The sequence below is a fragment of the Leptodactylus fuscus genome, chromosome 11, assembly GCF_031893055.1.
Source record: "Leptodactylus fuscus isolate aLepFus1 chromosome 11, aLepFus1.hap2, whole genome shotgun sequence".
NCBI lineage: Eukaryota > Metazoa > Chordata > Amphibia > Anura > Leptodactylidae > Leptodactylus > Leptodactylus fuscus.
Window position 1 is genome coordinate 40,747,487 of NC_134275.1, and position 11,169 is coordinate 40,758,655.

Here is an 11,169-nt window from a genome sequence, read left to right on the forward strand (position 1 = left end):
GGACCTCTGTTGCCATATTGCTGTGCAAAGGCAGAAGCCTAGTAGTCCCATTTTTACCATGTTATATGTAGATTTTTAATATATACCCACTGCTCTGTTGGTAGCCTGTAGAGTTGGTGGGCACCTTGGCACACACAGTGATGCCCCAAACAAAGGCAGAGAAGTATTTGCTTTTAGACGGGTGTAAGTCAGGATGGCGAGAGCTATGTTTTGTTGAGGAGACCATCCCAGGAATAGCTTTCCTTTGTAGTGTCTCACGTGTGACAGTCTTCTCCGATATAACTGATCTTTGTTAATGTAGACCCTGGCACTTTGTACAACAAGACATCTCATACACTCTTATGCCACATCCTGGCCAAACGTTACCGTCACCCATGCTTACTTTAGGATGGTTTATGTGTGTATAATATGTGCAAACATTGGCAGGGGAGCCTACCCATAAATACCCTGCCTCAAGAGCAGCCTTTTGGCAATAAAGTGGACCTGTCTCCCAAATACAATAAGAGCTGCCATTTTGCTTGCAGTAGAAAAGCTCATTGTTATAGGTAGACCATGAATCCTCTGTCAGGGCCCTTGGAGATGTTCAGGGGTCACTTGGCCTGTTTGCAACTCAGTCTTATTCAAGTGGGCGCCACCTACTGGTCAGATTATTGTAAAACTGGAAGCACAATGCTAGTAGAGTGATGGACTGAATCTCTGTCAAAATCTTTTCTTTCTTTAGAACCTGCCCAGATCCTATACATATAGTATACACATCACCAAGGCTGAAGAGCTTGCAATCTAGAGACTATGCTAATACTGGGAATGTCCGAGGGTACATGAATTGTGTCTTTTATGTAAGGTTTGCTGAAGAAAGTGTCATTGTTAGTGCTGGTGTTAGTATTCTGCTCGCCGCGTGCAGTGCCCGGCTATTGGTGTGCGCCTTTCATGGTCTTTATTGAGATGAATGACGCCCTCGGCATGTTCTCAGCTCGCTGACCCCAGGGGCTGTTTACACCCACTTCTGCACTATTGTTGCACTTATATAAATTTCCTATGACCCGTAAAAATTTGCCTGTGGTTGCTGACTAGCTGATGCAATTCCTGACTTCAAGTCTCTCTAGTGGTTTGTTATGGACCTATTAGGATTTTGGGCTTTGGGTCTGGGGGTGACTGGAACCCTTGGCTATGACCCTCAAGTGTCTTGGCCTGAACGAGTAGTGTATTTGCCATGGAGATGGGCCATGTGGTTGCTATGGGGCCCGTAGAGGGAAGATCTGGCACTTTTTCCCAGAATACCATCCCTTGATTTAGGTTGGCGAAGGGATCCAAGATCTAATGAGTTAATGAGATTATGAATTGAGGGAAGATGGAAGAGGGGAAAGGGGAACATTACTTGGGCACCTCACCATATACCATAATGGGTACCTGAGGCTCCTCGTCCTATAAGGATACCCACAGATCTATGTTCTCTGTGATGTCATCCAGCTATAACAGGACAGTATGAGATGAGACCCAGATGACGGCCAGATCTTCGATTTGTCCGACTGTCTGTCTATCTTTCGGCATAGCTCTCTAATTATCTCTCATATGTTTCAGTATTTACATCATATGTTTATCTCCTATCTGTCTCTTTTTTATCTCATCTGTCTCATTATGTATATATTTGTCTATCTTCTAGCTTTCTCTCTCTCTTTATCTCATATCTGTCTCTATCTGATATTTCTTTATCTCATCTGTCTCTCTTTCTCATGTGTGTCTCTATTTATCTGCTATATCTTTCTGTCTCATATGTCTCTATGTATCTCATATTTATATTTATCTGATGTCTATCTCATATGTCTCTCTATTTATTGCATTTCTCTCTCTCTCTTTATCTCCTATCTGTCTCTATATCTGTCTGTCTACTCGCTACACTCTACTCAATATGGGATTGCCATAACATGGATGATCATTGTAATTTTTGGCCCTAAATTCAGATTCTGGGGTTGTTCCTAGCAGCAAGCGATAAGTGTGTTGATCTTGGGGGAGACAGTGACCAAAGTTGTGATGATTAGTGTGGACAGGGCTGTATATCTAGAGACCATAGGAAAATAGTGAAAGGATCAGGGCTCCAGCAGCACAGAGTATTTTACGATATTAATGTGTTGTTTTGTCAGGATTAGTGACCGGTTGACGGACAAATTGATCTTTGAGAAAATGACTCCGTGTCTGCTATTGTGCGGTACTGTTTGGGTCAGTATTACTTTTACATTACAGCTTTGGCAGATGGACGGTGGTTATGGGATAGTCCACTAAAGCCTTTGTGCACTTGGGTTGGTGCTTCACACAGTGCCAGGCTTAAAAGCACAACCTAGGACGCAGGGCCCAAATATTGGCATTAGTGGAATCGTGACCTATCAGACATTTATGCCAATTGTCGGGATATCCTTAAAGAGATACTATAAGTGTAGTCTCCCACGCCTGTGGACTGTTGAGCTCTGTCCTAATGTCCCAATGGTTAGTCCATCCCTGGCTAGAATATCTTGGTGCTAAATAAATAAAATTCTAATGAATATTACCAATACCAGAGTACTTGTGTATGGCGCAGTATAGGACCATGATATGTTTCTTATCAGCGATTCTTGTTTTCCAATTAGTGGGACAGGAGAAAGCGGATCAAAGCCAGAACTCCATGGAGAATCGCTCCTGCGTCCTAATCCGCCGAGACTTGGTGGCACTTCCCGCCAGCCTGATAAGTCAGATTGGATACCGCTGCCACCCTAAGCTCTACTCGGAAGGAGACCCTGGGGAAAAGTTGGAACTGGTTGCAGGTAACAATCCCCTTCTTCTGTAGTGAACTGTGTTGACTCAATGTTGCTCTTCTGTGTATTGATTTTTTTTTTTTCCTAGATTCGATTTATTTTAGAAGATTGGGCTGAAATAAATGTTTGCCTTGGTATCCAGACAAAAGCTGAAAACTGAGAGGAAAGGGGTTAATGGGGTGAAGTGGGGGTGGAGTGTTGGGCAATTGGATGTGGTCTTTGTATGGACTACAGATCATGAGCAATGTCCTACACAAGATCCCACCTGAAGCTATCAGGCTTATGATGCGTAACCAGTAACATTCTTGGTTTGGTGACATCACTAGTGGCATCTTGAGTTGGAAACCAGTTTTAACCAAAATCTGGAAGAAATTTTCTTTCTCAATGGAAAATCATTTGGATGCTGTTTAAGATATGGTGGCCATAACCTTACCTTACTTATTGAGTTTGTAGGACCACGTCTGAAGGAAGGATCTTCATTTTTTTGGCTAGATGTACCTTTTGGCCACTGGCAGTCATTCAATATGGATTGGCGACATAGTACAAAATAACCATTGGACTTGATGAACCAGTGTCTTTATCCAACCTCATCTACTATGTAACTATGTAACCATAAAAAATTATTACTTAAAATGCTCGTATTTGGTGCACCATGGTTTCAGACCAAGAGGGGAACCAACAAACTACATGTTTCCAGACCAAGCTGGACTCCTCTTCAGGATAGCATATACTCACTGCCAAAAGAGGTGTCATCTAGCATTTACTACCCCATCCATTTGGCTGCAATGGGTGTAGGGTGCAGGTGAGGTTGGATGAGGAGCATTGAAATCTATAGCAGACACTTTAGGCTACCTCCTCCTAGAGCCAGCATTCTCACATGAATATACATAAGATCTGGAGTCTATTGTGTTTGTTGCAGATGCTATCCATTCTGGGTACAGCTTGTACCTGGTATCTGCAGGCGATCCGGCTCGCCAGCAGCAAGCAATTAGATAGGACGCATTGTTAACAGTGACCATGGGTGGTCTTGGCAAACACCTCCAAACATAGACATTATCCGGGGGACGCTCCGTATCCAGACTTCAGGTTTATCCTTTCTAAGTGGCCTCTCCTAAACTGTCACATCCACTAAACAAGCCTGACATCCAAAGTGCTGTGTACACTTCCAACAAAATCAATTTACTTGCAGCGCACAATAGCCCGGGCACTGTAAATGGTTGTTAGCATACAGAATACCAACACTCGTAATGCTGCTAGAATATTCATTTTGTTGCAGTTTACATTTTATGTGCTGCTATTAAATGTGACATGGGTTATTTTCACAGTGAGGCACAACTGTAAATCGTGTCTCGGCACACCTGTGGATGAGGACAATTTGCATTTTTCAATCTGCGGAAGGCAGATTAATATCTCCAGCTCATAATACATGTAGCGCCTGTTTTATTTCCTCTCCCCTGCATTAATATCACCATTGGCAGGTGTTAGGGGCTCTTTATCCCCCCTCCTACTTCCTCCCAGAAGCCAACATATTTTTTGCTTTCCAAACCTGTAGCATTAACCTCTGAGGTGCCTGATAAGTGCAATTAAACAGTAGGCTTAATTATGAGAGTCCATTAGAACTATCACTACTACTACCACTTCTATTTTTATTACTACTGTTATCACCACTACTGCTACTACCACTAGCCTTGTCCTAATAATACCACTGCTACTGCTTCTACCACTAACCTTGTCCTAATAATACCACTGCTACTACTACCTCCACCACTACTGCTACTACCACAAGCCTTGTACTAATAATGCCACTGGTACTACTACCTCTACCATTACTGCTACTACCACTAGCCTTGTACTAATAATGCCACTGCTACTACTACCTCCACCACTATTGCTACTACCACTAGCCTTGTACTAATAATGCCACTGGTACTACTACCTCTACCACTACTGCTATTACCACTATCCTTGTACTAACAATACCACTGCTACTACTACCTCTACTGCTACTACCATTAGTAGTACTGGTACCACTGGTACTACTACCTCTACCATTACTGCTACTACCACTAGCCTTGTACTAATAATGCCACTGGTACTACTACCTCTACCACTACTGATGCTACCACTGCTACTACCACCAGTACTAGTACTATTGCTACTACTAACACTACTCTTTGTACCGATGATAATAATAATACTACCATCACCACAACTTCAACTACTATTACTGCTACCACCACTATAAATACTAATAATACTACTACTATTGTTACTACTACCACCACTAAGGCTGCTACTAATACAAACACTAATAATACCACTACTCCTACTACTTTTATTACCTCCACTACTCTACTGTTACTTCTATTACTCCTACCACAACTATAAATACTAACACAATCCCTTGTACTAATAATAACACCGTTATTATTACTGCTACCACCACTACAGCTACTAATAGTCTTTGTACTAATAATACCACTACTATTACTACCTCTACTACTACTGCAACCACCAATATGAATACTAACCCAATCTCTTATACTATTATTACCACTACTACTATTACTGTTACCACCTTGTTCGCTGCTATGAATATTAATACTACCTCTCACACTATCACTAACTCGACTACCACCAATATGGATACTAGCACTACCCCTTGTATGGATCATACGCCTAACCCCACTATTTATACTACCACCACCAGTTCTGTCACCACTCCTTGAATGACTACTACTGCTACTACCCTACTAATAATACCAGCATTAGTACTACTAATACTACCACTAATAATACTGATACTACTCCTACTACTAATACTACCACTAATAATACCGATACTACCCCTACTACTAATACTACCACTAATAATACTGATACTACTCCTACTACTAATACTACCACTAATAATACCGATACTACCCCTACTACTAATACTACCACTAATAATACAGATACTACCCCTACTACTAATACTAGCACTACTATTTCTCACCTCCGGTATCAGTGAAGCATTATTCTTTTACTGTATCTATAAAAAATTTCCATGACCAATATGTCCAAAAATTTGGGCAGTGGGTATATGGGCACTAGACTTGAGCCTCTGATAAGGTTGTTCTTATCGTGCTACACCAAAATCTCTGGGATGTGTAAGATTAGGATAACATGGCTTTGTTTTTTAAAAAAAACAGCACCACCTCTCTCTATGGGCTTTGGACCGGTACTGCAGAGTGACCAGAATCGGGCTGCAATACTACGCAGCCTTGCTGAATAAGTCTTTTGGCAACCCAGTGTGTTATCTGTGCATTTAGGGAAGATGCCTTTCCCCCCATACACATGGCTTAGCTGAGTATGCATGTGTTCTCAATAGAGAGGGTGGTAGACCGCTACCAGAAACAGAGTCAGGAGGCCTCATAAACAAGATAGGCAGGTTTGTCCAAATTTGCCCATCACCTTGTTCTTCCCATATTAGCAATCTACGTTTCTGATCCGACCTTCCCCTTATAGGCGGATACAGGAAGTAGCTAGCTGACAGCCATCATTTACTGCCCCAAATTTAGTCACAGAGTCACCTAGCTTCCCGAAACTGCATAGACCCTTCTTTTTCCACCTTCACTCCATCATCTAGCCTCTTTGGTTTTGCAAAGACTTGCTTTTACACTGTATAAGTGATGTAGCCCCAGTACCCCTACATGTGTGATACATCCAGCTCTGCTACATCTCTATGTGTCCTTTATAGTTGTCTCCAGAGATGATGAAGAATTGAACCGATATATAATTTCTCTTTACTCTCTAGCATCATCATGGGACACATTTATTGCAGTATATAAATTCTCGTGCCATGGCATAGCATCAGAACTACTGCATAGGGTCTGACGCACGTGCTGGCACAGACTTTGGCTTTGTCCATTCAGTCCATTTTGCTTACCCGTCAGATCTACTGTGCATTATGTGACTCCTGCCTCTGCAAAACCCTTACGTTCCACATATAAAAGGGTGATAAAAATGTCTCCTTTTCCCAGTGCCACCTTCCCCGTGCTCAGGAATGCCATTCAGACAGCTGTTGTGCCCGCCTATAGAGTAGGGTGAAGCTGCCTGTGTTATAATGCAGACACCCTCCCTATCTCACAGTGTGCATATTGACTTGACTGGAGGGGATGGAGTTCCGCTCCTCTGCAGTCAGCAGTATATAATTAGAATCAATACCCGCAGATCTCTGAGCTGCCGGTCTGTGTGTGGGAGTTCATTCAAGGTAAAGAAGACGAGGACTGGGGAGGGGGAGGCAGAGCGCGCTAACCGGAGACCATTGCTGGCTTTCTGATTCCATCGATTTATCGGTGACTGTGATTTGTAAAAAGGTTCAACGTCGGCCTCTTCATCGTCTCGAAGCATCCTTCCCCACCCCCCACCGGCTTCTCCTTAATGGAGTGAGAAATTATCATTTTCACCCTTAGTTTCACATGACGATGGGGTTAACCAGTTCGGCTCTAGAACTGAGCGTTGGGGAAAGGCAGAAATGGTGATGTCAATGGTGGTGTAGACGAGATCAGAGATATTGCCTGGAATAAAACAAAAAATATCCATTCTTTTCAGAAGTGGCACCATCCCGATCCATAAATTATGTCTTGTCTTGCAGCTTAGCCCCCTTTAGTAGGTTTTGCAATACCGTACATAACCAGGTGTGGTGCTCTAAATTTAAGAAATAAATTACAAAAAAGAAATAGAGGATATTTTTTAAATGGGTTAAAAAGCTGTCCATCATCTTCTCCTCAACTCTGCAGTAGAAAGAATTTCCGGCACTCAAAATTGAAGCTTCCAGAAATGTATATTTATTTACATCTGACAATAGTGAACAAACATTTCTGTCTGTTATAGACCTTCTTCAGTGTGTCGGTCAATAAATGGAAGGGTGAAATGGAAGCCAAAGTAGCAGGTATGGAGTCCAGGTTAGTACTCCATCTGACCTGGACTCCATACCTGCTACTTTGGCTTTCATTTCACCCCTCCATTTATTGCCCAATCACCTGAAGAAGATCTATAACAGACCGAAACGTTTGTTCACTATTGTCGAATGTAAATAAATACACACTTCTGGAAGCTTCAATTTTGAGTGCCGGAAATTCTTCCTACTGTAGACTATGGCCGTGAGAAGTCTTTTCCTGGCACCTTACACCTAAGACTGAGTGACGTTGTACTATTACTATAACGATTGCTTCTCCTCAACTCTTGGCATGCTTCAATAATCACTGCTGTACTGATTCTGGCACAATTGGAATTTTTTTTTCTAGTCCCCACCATTCCTGAGCAATCGGTGCTAATAGTTTCAGCACAATTAGGCTCTTTCCTGTCAGGTGTGTGGTCATGGGCTCTAGCGCATAGTTTGAGACCCGCCCACATAACAGTATAGACCCTAATTAACATATTAGATCCTAAAACTAATGGCACTGATTCCTCAGGAATGGTGAGGGCTAAAGAAAAAAATTCAACTGTGTCAGAATCAGCAGAGCGCTGCCTATTAACGGATGGAATGAGTTGGAGTGGGTGGAGGTGGGAAAAGGTCCTCTTCAACTCTTCGAGGAGCCTCCTTTAATAACATTACTTCTTTTAATCACATCATTTATTATAATTACCTTTGGATTGTGTAACATCCTACAATTCCATTCAGCTGTCAAGATCTGTTCATCCTGAGCTCCTGGTTTTTTTCCTTTAAAGGACTTGTCCAGAATTGGAAATATGAAATATCACACCACCCTTGTCCAGAGGTTGTTTCCGGTATTACAACTCCCCCATCAACTACAGTGAAGCTAAGCTGCAATATCAGTCATAACTTGTAGACTGATAGTGTGCGGTTTTCTTTTTTGGGGGTGGGTGGGGTAGGAATTAGCCATGTATTTTATTTGTTTGTTCTTTAAACCTGGATTGCCTTTCCATCCCATATGCTATATACCTACATAGGCCGGGAGCTGGGCTGAAGAGGCCTGGTGGATTGCTGGCAGAAATTTGTTATAGGTGCAGTGTTGGGTATCATTGGCACTTTTTGGAAGGCCATCAAGTCCAAAAATAGTTTATGAGAATATGAAGAGGACAGCTCATGGTTTTTCTGTTTGTATTCAGGGGAAATAATCTTTAATAACTCATGTTTCCTTAGGTTCCGGAGTTTATATCACCCGAGGACAACTCATGAATTGCCATCTTTGTGCAGGCGTGAAACATAAGGTCCTATTAAGACGACTCCTCGCCACTTTCTTTGACCGGTAGGTTCTGGAGAACTGGATTCCTTTTTTCCATCTGTAAGATATCGTGCAGCCATGTGAAAAAAAACACATTGCCCCATTGAGTAGGCATGTCTCATTTATTCCCCCACCTCAAATTTTGTTGTGGTAGCTTTGCGACAAGTTTGAAGCCTCCATAGAAGACTTAATTGAGAGGCCATCTCTCCAGACCTCTCATGTAAACATCTACCTCGTCCTAGTTGGTCAGGGTCCGAGAGGAGAGGGAACCTCATTAGTCAGGCAGATTTGATTTATAAATGTCTAAGATGAGAAGAACCCACCAGTTCAAAAAACAATACCACCAACGAACGCTGGAGCCTTGAGGAGGACCTCTCACCACCGCCCTCCACCAACTCTAACTCTTTGGTTCTTTCAAAGCTCCTCTATTTCCAATTGAGTTGGAATTTTTTTTCACCCCCATCGTTCGTGAGCAATTGGTGCTGTTAGTTTTATCACCCAGCATGTTTGTTTAGGTTCTGTACTGTCAGGTAGGCTGTTCCAGATTATTTGCTCCAGCCAAGGTCTTCCCACCTGACATATTTGGTGGTGAATCTAACAGCGCCCACGGCTCAGGAACAATGGGAGCAATAGAAAAAATTCCAACTACATTAGAATCATTGGGACAGTGCCTATTGAAGGATGCAAAAAGTTGGAGTTGGTTGAGGTTGTGAAAGGTCTTCTTTAAAGGGATTCTAGAAGATGAGAAAAACATGGCTGCTTTCACCTATCCATGGGTTGAGAGTGTTATTGCATCACAACCTGACTCCTTTCAAAAGTCTGCGCTGCAGATGTGTAGCTGCAGAAAACCTCTGCGGCTAAAGCTAGCAATGATCTGAGCTGGACTCTACTAGCAATTGATGCAGGATATGGACCATGCCATTTCACTGGTAGGGGGTGAAGCAAAACGGAAGCCTGCAATTTACCAGACACATCCAGTGGGCAGGTGGGGCGCTGTTGCTTGGAAGAAATTGATCGTGTTTTTGTAATCTCTTATAACGTACATATCCAAATCCAAGCTGAATTTTTCCAGAGTTCTTTATGGCGCAGTCATTTTCAGATAAAGGCGACAATAAGTCAAATGTGGTTTTATTCTCCATTTCTTGCAGTCAGGGATAAGTGTCTAATTCTGTCTGCCCACAACCCGACTCTCAGCTGCAGCGCTCACATCCTCACTTTAATATTGTCTGGCGTAGCTGGAACCCTCGGAGTCACTGACAGCATCACGCTGTGTCCAATATGATTAGATATTTGTATAAGAAAACCTCTGCAGCTACAGCTAGCAATGATCTGAGCCGGACTCTGCTAGTAATTGATGCAGGATATGGACCATACCATTTCACTAGTAGGGGGTGAAGCAAAACGGAAGCCTGCAATTTACCAAAAGCATGAGATTAGGCATTGAAGCATTGCTTAAAGGGGTTTCCAGGATCTACATACTGATGACCTATCACGTCCTCATTCCTCACATGGCCTGCTTGCAGTTTAATCCCATTCTATTGAATAGAGCTGAGGCACAGTACCAAGCACGGCCGCTATACAATGCACAGTGCTGTGGCCAATCAGCCATTTTTCTGCTGTTGCCACTACATACAGTAGACCTAGATGGAAACCATCAACAAGTTGCTTGTAATAGATCTAATTTGCTTATTTGCCTTACTTAATTGGGTTGTTAGCCAATCAGACTATTTAGAGGGTCATGGCTTTGTAGAAATCGGGCAAGTATGTTAACGATTGTTGAAGCAATACGAAGATCTTCTGTTATCCTGCTTGTTGATGGTTTCCACCCTTTTTTCTATACTACTTCATTGATGAACTGATGGTAATGGTCAAATGTGATAAATAGTAGTGACCATTTGGGGTCTTTGCCGTGATCATCTCACCTGCTCTCTAGTCCTGTTTTTGACCTGCTGATATTTCTTCATTTTAGGAATACCCTGGCTAATAGCTGTGGAACAGGAATCCGCTCCTCCACCAGCGACCCAAGTAGAAAGCCTCTGGACAGCAGGGTTCTCAATGCCGTAAAGTGTAAGAACATATTATTTCTGCGTTGTGGTAGGAAAAAGTTTAAGCGCCCTCGTCCCTTACACACAGTGGTGGCGGCCATATTGTAG

The 11,169-nt window shown here is 42.6% G+C and overlaps 1 protein-coding gene across 8 annotated transcripts in view; it reads left to right on the forward strand.

Moving 5' to 3' along the window:
- NACC2 (NACC family member 2) overlaps positions 1-11,169 on the forward strand; it is a 109,028-nt gene that overhangs the window by 86,275 nt on the left and 11,584 nt on the right. For all 8 annotated transcript variants that reach the window (XM_075259511.1, XM_075259513.1, XM_075259515.1 and 5 more), the window contains 3 exons: positions 2,619-2,792; positions 8,935-9,040; positions 10,986-11,083. In XM_075259511.1, the coding sequence (XP_075115612.1) occupies positions 2,619-2,792; positions 8,935-9,040; positions 10,986-11,083 (378 nt within the window). The remainder of the gene's footprint in view (positions 1-2,618; positions 2,793-8,934; positions 9,041-10,985; positions 11,084-11,169) is intronic.